The 18,446-nt window shown below is 47.0% G+C and overlaps 1 protein-coding gene and 1 long non-coding RNA gene across 4 annotated transcripts in view; one reads left to right on the forward strand and one right to left on the reverse strand.

The window, feature by feature from the left end:
- LOC307222256 overlaps positions 1–18,446 on the reverse strand; it is a 142,471-nt gene that overhangs the window by 77,791 nt on the left and 46,234 nt on the right. The gene's annotated exons all lie outside the window — the stretch shown is intronic.
- HES4 (hes family bHLH transcription factor 4) lies at positions 12,047–15,689 on the forward strand. Of its 2 annotated transcripts, none has more exons than XM_079988261.1 (4): positions 12,047–12,525; positions 13,205–13,300; positions 13,605–13,692; positions 14,592–15,689. In XM_079988261.1, the coding sequence occupies exons 1-4, from the start codon at positions 12,418–12,420 to the stop codon at positions 15,170–15,172; spliced, it is 873 nt and encodes a 290-aa protein (XP_079844387.1). In that variant the 5' UTR covers positions 12,047–12,417; the 3' UTR covers positions 15,173–15,689. The 2 variants fall into 2 exon arrangements, with proteins under 2 accessions (XP_079844387.1, XP_079844386.1); XM_079988260.1 differs by having other exon boundaries at positions 12,048–12,525; positions 14,589–15,689.

Here is an 18,446-nt window from a genome sequence, read left to right on the forward strand (position 1 = left end):
CACACACACACAGCTTTCATTGCACTTAGCTCTGTGTTTGATTGTGACCACTGCATTTGCTATTTTCACCTTCCTGAAAAGTGATCTTACTCTAAGCTGAAATATCATAATGGCTGGGAGAAATGTAAAACAATTGTTCTCATTACTCTGTGTGTGTGTGTGTGTGTGTGTGTGTGTGTGTGTGTGCGTGTGTATGTGTGTTGATGTTTTCTTAGACTTCTTAAGTATATTTTCTAGTGCAGCAGAGCAGTTTGTAATATTCTGAAGGCTGAAAAAAAGGCTGATGATCAATTGAATGAATTGTGAATCGAACTGGAACAGAATTAGTTCATTTTTGCATTGGAACTAGAACTATTTCCCCGCCAAAAAACACAACTTTCCAAGCACTGCATCGTGGCACTCCATATGAAAATATATGCCAAGCCTTATACTAAGTCAAACCATTGGTCCATCTACCTCAGTATTGTCTACTCAAACTGGCAGCAGCTCCGTGGGGTTTCAAGCAGGGATCTCTCCTTGCCCTACCTGAAGATGCAAGGGACTGAATCTGGGACCTCTGCATGCAAAACAGATGCTCTGGCCCTTCCCTAAAACTAAAACCCTGATGGGTGAAGAACACAGGAGAGAAATTCAGTATTTGAGTGACACAGGATTAGAACAATTCTAAGTTGTAGGCATATAAAGAACCTCATCAAAGGGTAGTTGAGAATAAACATGGTTCAATGCTGTAAAATGTTCATATGAGAAAGTCTGGGAACTGCAATACTGGGGCTGGTGAAAACCAAATGTATGGAAATCAATTTGTTAGAAATGGTCAGCATTTATTTTATTTTTTAAAAAACACATTACTTTTAAAAATTAGGTTATGATGCACATCCCTCTTCAATGACTAGTAAAGGTACCCCTGCCCGTACGGGCCAGTCGTGTCCGACTCTAGGGTTGTGCACCCATCTCACTTAAGAGGCCGGGGGCCAGCGCTGTCCAAAGACACTTCCGGGTCACGTGGCCAGCGTGACAAGTTACATCTGGCGAGCCAGTGCAGCACACGGAAACGCCGTTTACCTTCCCGCTGGTAAGCGATCCCTATTTATCTACTTGCACCCGGGGGTGCTTTCGAACTGCTAGGTTGGCAGGCGCTGGGACCGAGCAATGGGAGCGCACCCCGCCGCGGGGATTCGAACCACCGACCTGGCGATCGGCAAGTCCTAGGCGCTGAGGTTTTACCCACAGCGCCACCTGCGTCCCCCTCTTCAATGACTAAAGGTAAAGGTAAAGGTACCCCTGCCCGTACGGGCCAGTCTTGACAGACACTGGGGTTGTGCGCCCATCTCACTTAAGAGGCCAGGGGCCAGCGCTGTCCGGAGACACTTCCGGGTCACGTGGCCAGCGTGACATCGCTGCTCTGGCGAGCCAGAGCCGCACACGGAAACGCCGTTTACCTTCCCGCTGGTAAGCGGCCCCTGTTTATCTACTTGCACCCGGAGGTGCTTTCGAACTGCTAGGTTGGCAGGCGCTGGGACCGAGCAGCAGGAGCGCACCCTGCCACAGGGATTCGAACCGCCGACCTTTCGATCGGCAAGTCCTAGGCGCTGAGGCTTTAACCCACAGCGCCACCTGCGTCCCTCTTCAATGACTACACCAACATAATTAATCATCCTCTCTATTAAGTCTCTTTTTATTACTAAATTTATTAATCATAAGGGGGGGAAATGTGTACATGCTGATAGGCATAAATGTTTGTTTGCTATAGATGTACAAATAAATAATATGGGGGGCGCACGTTATGCTTACCAAATGACAATTTGGAACTTGGAAATCCACATTCCACAGAAATTATTGAAGCCCAAACAACAGCTGGCTGACAGGTAACCCAACCTGTTTCTGCAAAATCTTCATCACAAGCCAAATTATAAGTGAACCTCCGCAATCTCTAGGAGCACAAAGTTAGTGGCGAAGAGTCCTGTGGTGTAACAAGGTTGGACCCTGGAGAACTTACTCTGAGGACCTGAGAAGTAGAGACTGTGGTGCGTGGCTTCCTGTGCCACTCAGGCAGATCTCAGGCAAAAGTTTTTTCTGGCTTGCTGCTTCCTGTACTGTGGTGCCACTCTGATAATGGCCATGGTGGGTACTGACTGCAGCATGGTAATTTGGCTGAGGAACCAATGGGGACTGGGCTGGCTCTACAGAATTATTGCTCCAGGTTTGGTTGCTCAGTCTCAGTGACTTGTGGAGCTGAGGAGACACACAGATGCCTTGGCTTGGATTTGCCATGGAGTTTGTGTTCCTTGCTTGTTTGATCCAGAACCTGATTCAGAGTCTGTATTTGACCATACCAGGAAAATCAGGGCCCTAAGGAACCTGGCCTGCCTGAACCAGAACCAGGTCCCCCATGAGGGGTGCCAACTAGAACAAAATATTTGTTGGGGGGGCAGGTAAGCCCTGCCCCACACAATTGATCACATGACATAGCACACATACACCATTTGAATGGCAATGTCCATTAACTTTGCAGAGCGCAGCGCGGTAATTTTATTGGGGGTGGCAGCGAAGACCCCCATGGCCCCTAGGAGTTGGCTTCTATGTCCCCCATCCATCTGCAGCCTGCCTTGGAACTTAGGCAAAACCTTCATATGTTGCTTCTCAGTGCTAAGAATGTTCTCCACCTCTCCATTTAGCCAGGATGTGAAACCTTTTTCCACTCGAAGGCTGCATTCCATTCCAGAGTCAACATGTCAGAGGTGGGCGGGTTCAGTAGAAAAAGTGGATGGAGCAATGGATGTGACTCTTTACAGGGTACATTTCAGCCTGTGCAAGTCAGGTTCCTACACACACATCCCTCTATCCAAGAGGCAACAGACACAGTCCAAGGACACATTCCATCCAGGCAAAAGCATTCAGTGAAAGCAATGCAAAGTTGCAAGGGTTGGGCAGAGAGGCCCGGTTGATCGCATTTGGCCCCTATGCCCAATGTTTCACACCCCTGCTGTGAACACTGTGCTACAACAGTTCTCACATGGCTTTAGGAAAAACTTCGCTTAATGGTAGAATGTTTCTAAAGCACCAGCAGTGGTGGCTGGTATCCCATGGGACTGGTAGGGTGGAAGGCAAAGAGACCAACAGCAGGTGGCACTAGAGCCAACAATGGGTAGAACCAGAGCCAATGGCAGCCAACTAATTCCACTGTTGTGCCCAACCTCTTCCCTGATTAGCTCTGCAGGGCAAAGCTAAGACTAAGGAGAAAGAAGGGGGCAAGTCAGTGCCTCTCCCTGGACTGGTTGTAAGTAAGAAGATAGACAGGTGGGGACTGACTGAGGGCAGATTGAGATTTGGGGGCAGGGTCCCCACAAGCCCCAATAGACCAGTCTCAATGGAGCACTAGTACAGCACAGCAGACAAAATAAAGAAAAGACACTCTCCCTCTCCCCCCCCTCTCTCTCTTCCTCTCTCTCTCTCTCTCTCTCTCTCTCTCACACACACACACACACACACTTTGATAATGCTCAGAGTGAACAGTTGCCTCACTAAACTAAACTAAAAACTAAACTAAACTAAACTAAACTAAACTAAACTAAACTAAAGTAAAGTAAAGTAAACTAAAAGTGTTGAAAGGAGCAAGACTTGTCAACAGTTGGAAGTAAGACAAAAATAGGCATTCAGCCTCCGGCACTCGTCTTTTCATATGCCTTCCATTCCATTCACCCCCAGCTGTGGGCTTTTGAGCCTGTGTTTCTCCCCCTACCATCACCCCACCACCTCCAAATTGTAGAAGCTTCACTCTAATAAAATTAGGCTTAAAGATCAAAGAGGATGGAGAGCTTTCTCGGAGGAAGCTTGCCTTTTACAAGTGGGTTTCTTCTGTTCACGGGGACATAATCCAATACAAACAGTTGTGTTAATAGCATGTTCCTTGTTATTCGTGGGGAAAGTGACTGAGAGAGGGGGGTGCCAGTCCCAGTTCTTAAAGCACAACATTAAATTAAGTCTTGTTTTCATACAGCCATGGTGCAAGCCAGGTGGAGGCATGCCACCCAGGAAGTAGATTCTCAAGTTATGATGCAGGACCTGGTCGGGAGAGTCAACAACATGCCCTCCAACCAATCAGCAGGACTACCTCAATGTCCTGGCTTCCCACCTTAGATACAATATTCAGACCCTCAGCTCAAGGAAACCGGAGAGCTTTATTCAATAAATCAGTACACAGTCTCAGAATTAGCTCAAAGTATAGGATACAGGATTCACAAGTCTCTACGGCTCATGATCAGGAGAAGCTAAGTTGCTGTCCCAGTGCTTGACAAGTCCCTCCTGCTCTTCTTTATAGAGCAGGTCACTTGTGTGGTTCTTCTCCCAAGAAAGAAGACCAAGCGTGGAAAATGTGCTTTGGCGGATCAGCTGGGTATGTCTGTGCCAGCATAGACAGTGATTTGTTGTTGGTGATGGGACCCAAGTCAGCCCCCACCCCAAGTCCCCTTCTGCCTTTGACTAGCCAGCCCCACCGATTGGTTTGCTGCCTCTTCAGCTACTTGTTGTCCAAAGGCAGGGCAAACACTGACCCATACAGTTTTCTATTATTTCTGTGACATCCAGAAGTAATGGGTCAGATATGGGTCATCACATGGACTCTCTCCACCTCCAGACTCTTAATTCTTCTCTGACAGATCCTGAGAGTCCTGCCCTGAACTGGTAGGTTGCATGGGACTCATGACATGCAATCTGCTTTCTAACATGACTACTGTACAATGTTCCCTGCTTTACTTAAGGTGGGGGCTTCAGATGATCACCTTTTCCCATCACATAAATTTGGGCCCCATTCTGGACCCATTATTTTATCCAATGGCACAGAACTGGCCTCCTGGTGTCACCTGGGTTAGGAGGATTCTGGGGTGTGAATGTTCTTGCTTGAGCTGGCTGCAGTTCCTTCCAATGGCTCAGAGAACAAGGAACCAGGAATCACTGCTTGATCTGCAAAGTTATTGATCTGAGCCCCAGGAAGCCTAATAAGCTACATCCCTGATAGGCTATACCAGATAATAATGAAAAGTTTAGCAGCAATATATGAGCCAGTGTTTTAATGATTTGCTATTTTTAAAAATGAGCACATATATGAGTGTGTTTTTTAATCATCATACAAAATATATTAACATTTGTTGGTGTTAGATGTATTTTGCTTTTATACTTATTGTATATCACCCCAAACTTGAGATAAAGGTGATTCATAAGCTTCCTAAACAAACAATATACCTTCCACTTGCACAATAAAACAGGGAGTTGCATTCAACCTTCAACCTTTTCAAAGTAGAGCTGTTGAATATAATGAACATGACTACGGAGGTCCATGTATTTCAATGGGTCTACTCTGAGTAAAACAAACCCCACCCTCCAGCCACCTTCACAGACGACCACTGTTCAAGGCCTTAAATCAAACCCACAGCCTGAGTTTTCAATAGTGAGGAGGAGATGCAGAATCTCATGGGAGCTACAACTCCCAGTTCCTTTGATGTCTGTTGAAAGACAATGCTGGCTTAGTGTGACACATCTATAGTTGTGTGCAGCTGCCTCTCATCTGATGGTGTCTCATCCGATGGTGGCAAACCATGAGAAATTAACTCAGAAAATGCAGAGCCCAGAAGCTACCGGTAATTGCTTACAGAGACCACAGCAGCCTCTCCCTCCTTCCCTTCCTCTACCTTGTCTATCCAGCTGTTTTGAGATGGATTCAAAGTGCTGGTTTTGAACTATAAAATTCTTTACAGCTCAGGACCCCAATATCTTCTGGATCCTCTCTCCCAAAATGAACCCAACCTAGACCCTTAGATCTTCTCCTGAAGCCTCTCCCCAGGTCCCCGCTCTGGGGGAGTCTCAGAGGGTAGTGACAAGAGAGAGGGCCTTTTCAATTGTGGCTTCACATCCAGGGGGTTGCTTTCCTCACCGTGTCATGGTGCAGTGAAAAAGGAAATGCAGGAAAGTGGGCTTGTTTAAGAGCTGGAGCAATTAGGTCTGCCAAAATCATGGGGTGAATGAGGTGAAAACATAGTTTTCGAGTTTGACCATTGTTAGAGACATAGGAGCATAGACAGTTGCCTTATACTGAATCAGACTATAGATCCACCTAGCTCAGCACTATCCGCAATGGTCGGCAGTGGCCCTCCAGGGTCCTGGGCAGGGATCTCTCCAAGCAGCACCTGGAAATACCAGAGATTGAACCCAGGTCCTTCTTCATGCAAAGCAGGTGCTGCATGGCTAAACTACAACCCTTCGCAGATCAGCATAGTTTCAGAGAATGTGGAAACTAATCACACCGAGGCCGAAATCTTATTTGGGGGTTCCTTGCAGTTTCAATCAGAGGTCACCTAAGTGGGTGCCATGTGCCCACGGAGGCCTTTGCCCACAAGGTCCCCACCTAGACTCCCCCACCACACACCAAGTAGGCCTGAAATATGTATTTCATTGTAGCCGACAGAATAGGTTGTGGTTTGTGCCTGATTGCAGCATGAGTGTGTAGTGCCCACAACAATTTCTCCCATTTGCAAATTGCCCGTCCACTCAAACCTGGCACCCCCAGTTTAAATGGTAACACCACTTTGCAATATTGTGTGCATTTCTATTTAAAGTGAAAAGTTGTGTTTTTAGCTAGCTGAATGTCTGTTGTTACAGCTCAGTGTGTTTTACAAGTTGAGCCTATGCACTCAGAATTAGGCACTGATGGGTTCAGCAGAGCTTACTCCTAAGAGAGAATGCACTGGATTGCAGTCCTGCTGATCCTAATAAACTGGGCAGCATCCTATGTACTGCTGCCCTCCCACATGAGAATATATCATAATACAGTGTTCTGCAATCCAGATGTGGGTGGACTACAAGCCCCATCATCCACACCCAGCTTAGTCCAAGGATGATGGAAGTTGTAGTCCATCCACATCCAGGAACCCCAGGTTGAAGAACACTGTAATAATGCAGTGACACAGCTACCTGCAATTTTGGACTCTCCTTAGGGGTGGTGGTGAGGAGGGCCGTCATCATAAGCTCCTGCACTTCAAAATATACCACTGCAACGCTGCTTCAGATTTTATTCATATTTACTCAGAAAGGGTACCAAGAAGAGTAAGGGGACTTACTCTACAGCTAGGATGAGGATTTTGTGTGGGCCTCTGTATGTTGCTGAATTATAACTCCCATCATTCCTGGGAAACTAGGAATGGAGGAGAAATTTGATTCAGTTTGGATTTAAAGGTGAACTTAGCTAAAACACAGCCACCCTTCAAAATCTGGACTTTTCCAATTTGTGCAATGCAAGTTCTCCCAACAAATAATATGTACAAAAATGCATATATGAAAGTGTGCTTATGTCAGTGAGCAGACACAAAAATCATCATATTACGGGAAATGGCTTTGCAAAATGTTCATTTCCAGCAAAATGTTCATATCTGGCGAAATGAGCAGTAAAATGACGGATTTTCATGAGGCTTAAATTTTTTTGCAAAATTATGTGGAAATGTGGAGAAAGGCACTTAAGACTGGGGAACAAATGAGAAACTTTGAGAAGCTGAAACGAATGGATTCACCCATCCTTACTTACTCTACTGTAGGGATGGAGAAGCGTGGTTCTCCAACAGCAGTTGGACTACAACCCCCATCATCCCCAACTATGGGACATGCTGGCTGGGGCTGATGCGGGCCACAGGCTCCCAATCCTTGCTTTAATCAGTCTTAATAAAAAGCCAGAGCTGGCACTCAGGCAGAGACACAGCATGGAGCCTTATTTCTGAATGGTGCTTCTTATCTAGGGCTGGGGAACCCCTGGTCCTCCAGATGCTGTTGGAGTACAACTCCCACTTTCCCTGACTATGGGCAATGGTGGCTGGGGCTGACAAAAGCTAGAGGGCCACAGGTTTCCCAGGGGAAAGCTTAAGAGTTCAACCAACTTCTCGATGTTTAATTGTGATCTGAAACAGACCTATCAAACAGCCAATAGGTGGCACTATTGGGCTTCCTCTCTCTCTCTCTGTCCCTCACCTATCCACGGTATTTTTCCCCAGCCGTTTCCCAGACAATAATTGTTCACAAATAACAAATTGAAAAGAGGGTAGGAAGAGGATTCAATTTTCCAGCCACCTCTTCCACACCACACACAGAGAGAGCTCCCCACTCCTTTAAACTTTGGGTCGTGCTTGGAGATTTGATTATCAGGGAGGTGGTCTGGAACAAAGCAAAGCAATGCAAGAGGAGTAAAAGATCATAATAAATTGCTCGACTCGGTTTTGTGTTGGTTGCATGTGGCCCAGCTCACCAAGATGATTCACATTTAGATCCTAAAGCAGGGCTAACAGAGCTCAGAACCAATATCCACATGCCCTAAATAATTTCCATACCAGGAGAGGAAAGGCCCTCTGCATATGTTCAAGGAAACTCCCTACATAAAGGCCACCTCCCTGCCAAGTAGGTTGTGATGGATGCCTTGTATATCCATGGGCTGCACTGCCACTTGCTCTTCCTCTGGTTGTTGTGAAGTTAAGGCTCCGTGGTGCATGGGGAAGATAAGATAGGGAGACAGAGGTTTTCCAATTAGTGTTGGGGTGTGTCCAAGAGACCAGCCCTCAAACATGAAGTTCACTGGGTGACCATGTGAAATCGGTCACCCTATTTCAGCCCAACCAACCTCACAGGATTGTTGTGAGGATGAAAGGGTATGTGTGCCTCCCTCGTCTTCCCAGGAAAAGGGGAGTTTTAAGACAGGAGGTCATTAGGTTCTGCTGTTCTTCATTACGACACTTCTTAAGATGTGGTTCTTTGATCATGTTCTCCGTTCTCCCATTATTGCTTTTAAAGTCACTTTGTGGTCCCTGCTGGGCCTTTTCACCCAAATGAAATAATTAATAAAATGTTGTGCATGTGACCAAACAAGAGACAGTCTTAACACCTATTTAGTTAAATGTTTCAGCTTATGTCTTCCTCAGTAACACAGCTGGGATTTCAAAGACCCCTGAGAGGCAAGAAGTAAGCCCTCATGAAAATATAAACACATTAGGAGGCTGCAGCACTGTGTTGACCCTGCCCTCTCACGTCCATGTGTGATGATGAGCCTATGAATATACCCATGGCCAACAGATGTGTGTAGAGCCATGCAGTTAAGGGGGACCTTGGACCAATCAGGATTTCCCCCTCTGCGTGTACATGGGCACGGTGGTGTGCACATAGGATGTTTTCTTATGCTCTCCAAACATGCAGCCAGTGAACCGTGTGGTTGCCAGGTGTGTTGGCAGTGGTCACAGAACACAATCCTGCTCCCTCCACCAACACATAAAAAGTGTTCTTGTAAATACTGCCATGTGCCAGGTAATAGTTTTAAGAACACTGGGATATAAGAACTACGTTTTTAAAATAATAATGCGGCAAACATGCAACAGAATTTTATTTCTGTAACTTGAAAGCCTAGGTAGAAAATAAGTGTATTATCTTCTATATCAAGCCCACAGGGTTGCCATACATACGATTCCTCTTCCTACCCCATCCCTTTTTCTTTTTGTGTGGCATCTGTGAGCAGCCACTGTGTTTTGTTTCTGTGGTTTGTACAAGATAGATAGATAGATAGATAGATAGATAGATAGATAGATAGATGATACATCCTAACACCCTAAAAAGAAAGTATATGCTGGAGAAACAAAGATCCGGAAAACTGCTCCAAATCTTGACAACAGTCAACACACATATAGTGAAAACTGCTCCAAATCTTGACAACAGTCAACACACATATAGTGGGACAGAGAGCAAGCCCTGTTGAGAGACTGCATATTCTCTCTTGAACGGGAAGCTAAACAACACTAATGAGAGAGAGAGAGAGAGAGAGAGAGAGAGAGGAAGGAGGCGTGGTTTTCCCATGAACTGCTTTCCCTCCACTCGATTGCACAGTAGGACTTTTTTTTTCTGGAGTCTTTCCTCCTCCTTCTACCCCCCCTCCCTCTTCCCAGTATGAGAGAGCGTGTATTATGTGCTAGTGTGTGCGTGCGTGCGCACGGTGCAGGAAGCCAGAAGCCCTTTGGCACGTGCTCCCGTGGGCGAGGCAGGAGGAAAGGAAAAGGAGAGCAGGAAGGGCTTGCGCGAGCGAGCGAGCCAGTGAGCGCGCGCGCGCGCCCCAATTTGGCTTGCCGGGGAGCCGGGTGGAGGCACGAGAACAGCTGGCGGCTGCTTTAGCCGCTGGGTTCGGGAATGGGGGTGGGGAGGGAGAGACTCTTGATTGACAGCTCCGGAGTTGCCAGCCAATAAGAGGCAGCTTGGCTTGCAGCCTTTCATCCATTGGCTGCCTGCCTGGCAGGGCTTCGCGTGCCGGACCAGCTGCTGCTGTGGCTTGCTTCATTTTTTTTTATCCCCCCCACCCCACCCCACCCGCTCGTTTCCCTCCCTTGCTGCTGGAAAGAGAGTGGTTTCTTTTCTTTCATTTGCAACAGCTGGAGGGAGATGTGGGCAAGGTTTTGTCTGGAAGCAGCGGTGGGTTTTTAAATCGTGCATTTAAAAACTATGCAGGTTCTTTTCCCCTCTTCTCTCCTTTCCTGCATGATTTGGTCGCTTTACTGTTGCGCCGTATGGAAAATATGAGTGAGGTAGCAATTTTCTAATGCAAATAATATATAAAAGTATGCAGAGATAAAGGGATTCCAGCTGGAGGCCAAGTACTTGCAGGTTTATCCTTTTAAAAGCGGTCTAGTTGGTGGGTTTTCGGTTTAGACTGCAATCCTAGTAGACGCACTGTATCTAAGAATAAGTCCAATTCACCACAATGAGATTTACTTCTAGGAAGGTAATGCATAGGTTTGCACAGCAAGACAATTGGATGCATCCAGTGCTAGTCCTACTCAGAGTAGACCGATTGAAACTAATGGACCTACGTTAGCCATGTCTATTAATTTCAGTGGGTCAAATTAGTGAGCAACCCAGTGCTCAGTTAATTGCTCAATGCTTATATATTTATCTCTTTCTGAAAAAGCAATCTTATTGGTATAAAAGCAGCAGTGCTGTATATGTAATATATATCCAACCGGATATCCAAATACTTGCAAATATAAATAACATCAAAGAAGGCTAAATTAAAAAGGGAGCGCACTATTTATCCACTCCATCCCCATCCAGCTGTATCTAAACAAGAACCACCCTAGCGAAAAATAACAAAATGAAAAATGAGTACAAAATTTAGCATAAGGGATTAAGGCGGGTTTTTTCCCCTTTAACGAAATTGCAAAAGCAAAAGTCGGGATGAGAGTCGTTATCACAAAGGCCGTAACCAGGTAAAAGCACATACATAGCAGCCCAGCTTTTTCTGAAATTCTCAGCATTTGCTTCTCCCTTGCCCCTTCAGTAACAGGGGCTGAGAGTTGTTGTTGTTTTGAATTTTACCCTCCTTCCCTTGCCATATGTCGCCTACAGCAACTGACCTCCTCAAATATCTGGCCTGAGAACTTTCTCCAGGATTTTCTACGCTGATGGGAAGCGGCTCCCCAAGGGCTTTCCAGGCAGGGCACATTCCCAGCCCTACCTGCAGATGCCGGAGATTGAACCTGGCACCTTCCGCATGCCAAGCAGGTGCTCTGCCAGGGCCTTTCCCCGGGCTGCTGCTGTTGTTGTGGAGTGTCCCTCCAGGCCTCTCTGCACCCCCACCCCCATTTTGCAAGGCAAAACTGGGATTAATACATTCCTGTCGCTCCTATTTAAGTTTGGGGTGTGTGTGTGTTGTATTATAGAAGCCTACCGACTTGCTGTACAGGTTGCCTTGCACACCTCTGTTTTTGAAGGGGGGGAGTGTTGCTGACCCCCCCCCCAACACACACACACCTTTGTTCCTTCCAAGCTGCTGGTTTCAATCCAGCCTTGGGAGATATTTTATATATATATATATTTGGAAGCTCAGCGCGTGACTGACAGCTCGCGGGGGCGTCCTCCAATCGGCGGCCCCGGCGGGGTGAGTCCCATCTCCGATTGGCTGCCAGGAGTGTGGGAAAGAATGCGGAGAAGGTTTCACACGAATTGGGAGCTGCCGCCGGCTATAAAGGCGGAGGGGGAGTTTCCTCGGAGCCTGCCAAGCCAGCAGCGGCTCTGCAGCAGCACAAGCGCGGCGGAAGAGCGACTAGCCAGGCGCGCAGGCAGCCGCGCGCGCGTTGACGCCTGATTGCAAACACAGACTTTACTCGACCCCCCGCCACCCTTTTCCTTGGTCTTTTGGCCAGCAAACTCTTAAGCTGGGATAAGTAACCATTGCACCGACAGCAGCAACCTTAAATACATTGGCTACCAACATCGGATGTACAGTTTTGTTTTGCTTTTTAAAAACAGTTGATCCAGTCTCCCGCCCCTACTGTAATACTTCCAGCGCTGTTTTGCGACGTCCCCCGATTTTTGCTTTTTTCATTTCTGCATTAAAATCAAGAAACTGCAAAAATGCCGGCTGATACTATGGAGAAGCCTACTGCCTCCCCGATTGCGGGGGCCCCGGCCAGTGCCAGCCAGACCCCCGATAAACCCAAGAGCGCCAGCGAACATAGAAAGGTAATTTCCCTCATCTTCTCCCCACCCCGCAAAAATATATTGATTTGGGATTTATTTTTTTTTAATGTAGCTTGCGTACATGTGTGTGACTGCGCAAATGGGTCTCTCCTCTCGGCATCCTTTAGCGAATCTTATTACTCCAAAGCTGTTTAAGTACCCCGAATCTCCCCATAAAATGTGGGTGTTTGATCTGCTGACGTTTTCTATATAGGAAGGACCATCTCCCAAATAAATTACTGTGTGTGTGAAATGAGCATGTGAATATGGTAGCAGCAGGCAAGTGATGTATGTTAGATTGGAGGGGTGGGGGTGGATTAGCCTTGTGCCTTTGGGTCAGTGCCTTGACAGGTTTGAGTATTATATGGGGAGGGGTGGGGAACAATTTTAGGGCAAAGCTGTGGAACAAAAAATGGGAAGTTACGTTTGTTTACAGAGTTGTTGTGTTGGTATGAGCATGGGGGGGGCGTCTTGAGAAGGCTTGTAGTGGCTGGGATGGGTGTGCAATCTGAAAAGGGTCTCAAGTCGACCCAACTACCTGGAGCAGCTTACTAAGTAACTAAAGCTATGCATGTTGCAGGTAGCAGTAGCATTCAAAGTTGTTATTGTGCTCGTATACAGGAAGAGAGATAAGAGCGCTTATCTAATGCCCACCTAAATTTCTACCACTTGTTCCCCTCAGTCTTCCAAACCAATCATGGAGAAACGACGCCGAGCCAGGATTAACGAAAGCTTGGGCCAGCTCAAGACTCTCATTCTGGATGCTCTGAAGAAAGATGTAAGTTTTGATTCAAGGGGGCAACAGATATATTTGGAGAGTTCTTTTTTTTGGGGGGGGTGAATTGCGTGTACTCAAGTTCTCTACCCCACCCTTTTGATTCTGCTACTGATATCTAGCTACCTGGTTGACTTATGGCCATCGTGGGAGGGGGAGAGATAAGCGAGAGGCGAATTGGTCCCAGATGGCCAGATGCAGCAAAGTTTTTGAGATATGGGGGAAGGGACTCCTTAGGTTATTCCTTGCTCCCTTGCCTCCCACAAATGGAATAAACTTGCTCATCATGCTTGTTTGCTTTCCACAGAGCTCCCGGCACTCAAAGCTGGAGAAAGCAGATATTCTGGAAATGACAGTAAAGCACCTGCGGAACCTGCAAAGGGCCCAGATGACAGGTGAGAGCAACCTTCCTACTGGCAGATTTGGGTGGGCTGCAAATGGGGTGGGGGTGGAGATGGGGGTTCAATTTGGAACTCTTTGTATGTTTCTCCTTGACTCCTAGCTATCCTGCTTGACAAGCTTGCAATCTGATGCACGTAAAATAAAGCCTGGCGATTTGGCTGGCCTCCCTCCTTTCCTGACCCCTTTCCAGTTAATCTGCTTAGCACATTTGTACACATAGAAAGCGCCCTTATGCTGAGTCAGAGCACTGATCCCTATATCTCAGCACTGTCTACAAGGACAGGCAGCGTCTCTCCAAGCTTTCAGGCAGGGAATCCTTCCCAGCCCTACCTGAGGATGCCATTGAGGGCAGAGTCTGGGACCTTCTACACACAAAGCACACACACTAACTGTGGCCTATGGCCCTTCTTGGCCCACATACTGCCCTTGCCCCCAGGATATCTGATACTCCCTTTTTTAAAAAACAAAAACCCTCACAGCAAACCTGTGAGTAAGGCAGATTGTCTGGGACCACCCAAATGTGTTTTGTGGCTCAGCAAGGATTTTGAACCCCTGCCCTTCCAGTCCTGTATTTCATCACACTCCCCTCCAGAAGGGATTTATCCAAAGCCACACAGGAAGCTTCATGGCTGAGCACCATGAGGGGTTTGAACCCAGCTCTGCCGTCACCAAATCCAGGTTGAGATACCCTGACCAGCAATTCAGCCAATCCCCATAAGCTTAAATGCACAGATATAATTAGCTGGTGAGGAGCAATTTTGGAGCTGGCATGCAGCTGTTCACATAAGAAAGGAAAGGAAAGGAAGCTGCGTCTGCTGAACTCAAAAGGCTTTGTAAGATCCAAGCCGGCTAACCCTTCTCCTTCTTGTCTCTTTCCCCTTCTTTGCAGCAGCCCTGAGCGCTGATCCTACCGTCCTAGGCAAATACCGGGCAGGATTTAACGAGTGCATGAACGAAGTGACCCGCTTCCTCTCCACCTGCGAAGGAGTCAATACGGATGTCCGCGGCCGGCTGCTGGGCCACCTCTCCACCTGCCTGAGTCAGATCGTGGCCATGAATTACCCTGCGCCCCCACCACCCCCACCACCCCCAGCCGCAAGTGGACAGCCTACCCATCTGGCTCAACCTCTGCATGTCCAGTTGCCAGGACCTGCTGGAGGACCTGGGGGGATGCCAGTGCCTTGCAAACTGAACCCTGCGGAAACCTTGTCTCCGAAGGTCTACGGGGGCTTTCAGCTGGTGCCGGCAACTGAGGGCCAGTTTGCTTTCCTCATCCCGAACCCCGCCTTCCCGCCTGGCTCGGGGCCAGTGATTCCTCTCTACGCCAACGCAAACATGCCAGTCTCTTCCGGCAGTTCGACAGCAACTCCTTCCGTCTCCCCAGTGCAGGGGCTCACATCCTTCGGGGGAAGCTTAGCGCCAGTCTCCCAAGCTGGTGGGGAGCGCAGTGAAGCTGTCTGGAGGCCTTGGTGATTCTCTCCTCTGAAAACAGACACCATCTTCTGCTCCCGCTTCCTACCCCCCAACCCTGCACAAAAGGACTTGAATTTGGTTCCGTTGTATGGAACCTGGACTTTGGTTTTTGTGTTAAATGCACCCCACCCCACAAACTCCTTATTTATTCATTTCCAAAGGTTGGGAATTCAGTTTGTATTCTTACTCTTTTTTTAATTAAAAAAATTGCTTATGTGAAATACTTTGGTTTGGTTCTGTTTTTTAAAAAGGAAAAGTCTTACAGCACAATCCTATGTGTTCCTACTTTTTAAAAAGAAAAGTATAAAGTCCCATTGATTTCAGAGGGGCTTGCTTCCCAGGAAACTGGATATAGGATTACAGCATTAGTTCTGTATCAAATATTCCCATACTATGCCAAAGCTTCTTTCTTTTTTTGTGAGTCTATATGCCTGATGTTTTGGTTTGTTTGTTTTTTTAAAAAATAAAAAAATGTTGGAAAGTATTTGTACAAATAAAAACTTTCTTAAACTAGAAATGTTGGTGTGTTGTCTGGCAAAGGCTGGGGGTGAAGGTGGGATCAGCTTTCTAAAGAGTCCTTCCATCTCAGGCAAGGAAGAATTAAGGCCTCTTCAGAAGTCCTTTTTATTGTGCATTCATGATAATAGCATGGCAGTTTCACACTATCCCACTTTCAGTACTGTTTGCACCTGCAAAAGACTGAGAGTGGACACTCGGCTTTGTTATCAATCAACACATATCCCATAGCTTCCTGCTGAGATCTGGTAACTTTATATCAACAAGTGGTGATGGTGGGTTTATCCAACTCCTGCTGCGTTATAGCACAAGAGTGTCCCTCCAGACAGCAATAATACTGTGTCACTGGGGAAGCATCACAGAACAGCTAATGAAGTGGGATGATGGCCACCATTAATCCTCCACTAACACACTATTATTGCATCTGTGACATGTTGCAGATTACTCCAGCAAACCTACAGCAGTCTGTGGGGGCCCTTTGCCTCCAGGTGTGCAGATAGGCAAGTCTCTCTGTATTGATTGTGAAAAATACGATGGTGCTAGGAATCCTGGCCTCTTCCTTCCTGGCTTTGGATGTGCCACAGATACTATGTTGTTTGCATCTGTGTGTTCAGGCGTGTGAACGAGCAATTTTCCAACCCTGGGTCACTCATTTCAGCACCAGGGGCAAGTTTTAAAAGAGTGGGATGGAGGAAGGTTAAATAGGACTGCAATGTTTAATACAACCAACTGATCATCTGGGGATGCTTTTGGTTGACTAAAATGTAGCCCTAATTGATGAGGCAGTGGATCTTAAAAGTGTCTGTGTGTGTGTGTGTGAGAGAGAGAGAGAGAGAGAGAGAGAATGGCTGTGTCTCCAAAAATGATGCCTGCTGTGACATGCCTGCAAACAATATGTTTTGGGTTTTGGTTTTTTGCTTCAGAACTACTGTCTTTAGTCATACAAATCAACTCAAGCCATGGGTGTAGCTAAGGAGGGGCAGGGGGCAGCTCCCCCCCAATCAAGAAAAACAATAGAAATAACTAACTGACCAATCACATCAGGTCCTGCCCCCCCCCCCCAAAAAAAAATCCCGGCTATGCTCATGACTGAAGCCACAATCTTAAGAAAACTTAACTGGAAGAAAATCCCCAACAGAGTGAGGGTTGACCTCTGAATAAACATGCCCAAAACTGTGTGCTGCACATGTTATATGCTTTATATGCTTTTTCTTGTAATGGGGCAACAGCTGGAAGGGTGGAGGAACCCTATAAGCATACTCTTGCAAAGGCTTTGCATGCTAAATATTTCCTCCTATCTCCCCCCGCCATTCTGGAAATGAGGTTTCAGAAAGTAAAATTATTCCTATTATGCAACAAAAGATTTTGACAAACCAAACCTTATTTGCTCATGTTTTCTTTCCCACAATTTACAAAGGGTTCAGGGCATATTCCAATATATCCTTACGTAGGTTAGATTGACAGTGATGTAGCCCTGGGGTAACAAGTCACATTGGGGAGCTGAATTTGGAACTTGGTCATCACCCTAACATGCTATCTGCATTGGCTGTATCCAAGAGGACCCACTTCAACACCCACTTCAAATGTAAAGTGAACATGACAGGCCCAAAAGTTATTCTGCAGCTCAGATTTTCATCTGAGCTGGAAAAGAACCAAAGTCCTGCCTCCCACTTGTAAGGCTATGTGAACACCCACATCACCTTCGCTTCCACAGCAATTGGAATGGGCAGAAGGGAAGTTTCTCATTTCCCTTCCCCTCCTCAACACTTACAATGGGTGTATGCCGCATGCTAGATAAGGAAGCCAAACCTCCCTCCACTCAACCCTCAGGATTTGGGCCGGAGAGGTTGGGTGAGTTGGTAGACAGGTAAGCGGGTAGCTGGGAGAGCGGTTTAGAGACTTGCCAGGGCAGGGCTGGGGCACATGTGGTTCTCCAGATATTGGACTCCCATAATCCCTGGCCATCTGGCCATGGTGGCTGGGGCTGATGAGAAGGGAAGTCCAACAGCACCAGAAGGGCCACCTGTGTTAGGGCACTTGTAGGGAATGCCTGAGTCTGAATTTGGGCTCAACAGTGGACTGGAATTAGAAGCAATCTATTTTTCAAGTTTGGGGTGAAATAGTTTTGTTTTTCTGAGTCTGCCTGGGGGAGTTCTCCTCCTTGGTAATGAAGATTTTGGAACCAATTGCCCACCTTTTCTAGGTCTTGGACCTCTATCATAGTTTTCCTTGAGCTAGTTTACAGGAGTTTCTGTGGTAGTATTTGCAACAGGGGGGAAAGATGTCATGTGTTTACACCTCTGTTGGACCTTTGCCAGCCTTCTATGCTGGGAGCAGGGGGCAAACATGTAAGCCTCTCCCTGTGGTACAGCTTGGGGGCCCTGCATACCTCCGCCTACATCCTGCCTTTTCATGTGGCAAGGAAATTATGGGATGGTCTTTCTAAAGTCTGTTTTCCATGTTTCACGGGCAGGGGGTTGGGTGGAATCTCCTCTGAGAAGTCATTCTTTCTCTCTTTAGAGTGAGCAATTCTGGAGCACAAAACTGGGCACTGCACCCATCTGCCCTTTCCCCAGATGTGCAAGGACTGGATGTAGCTCTTTAGGGTTGAAAGGCAGGCCACAGAGGCACCGGCGTTGTCACTCCAAACGGCTGAGGTCTGGCATTTGGAAAAGAGCCCAGAAACTAAGCCCTGGACTAACTAATTCTTCTGTCTGCCTTCGTGGCTTATTCTGTAGCTGGCATTAAGCCAGCAATT

Source organism: Podarcis cretensis (genome assembly GCF_951804945.1).
Source record: "Podarcis cretensis genome assembly, chromosome: 8".
In the NCBI taxonomy this organism is placed as follows: Eukaryota; Metazoa; Chordata; class Lepidosauria; order Squamata; family Lacertidae; genus Podarcis; species Podarcis cretensis.

Excerpts from the sequence above, each read along its gene's own strand:
- HES4 (XM_079988260.1), top strand. The coding sequence starts at position 12,418 with ATGCCGGCTGATACTATGGAGAAGCCTACTGCCTCCCCGATTGCGGGG. Across the intron at positions 12,526-13,204 it reads GCGCCAGCGAACATAGAAAG|TCTTCCAAACCAATCATGGA; the intron begins GTAATTTCCCTC and ends TGTTCCCCTCAG. Across the intron at positions 13,693-14,588 it reads GCAAAGGGCCCAGATGACAG|CAGCCCTGAGCGCTGATCCT; the intron begins GTGAGAGCAACC and ends CCTTCTTTGCAG.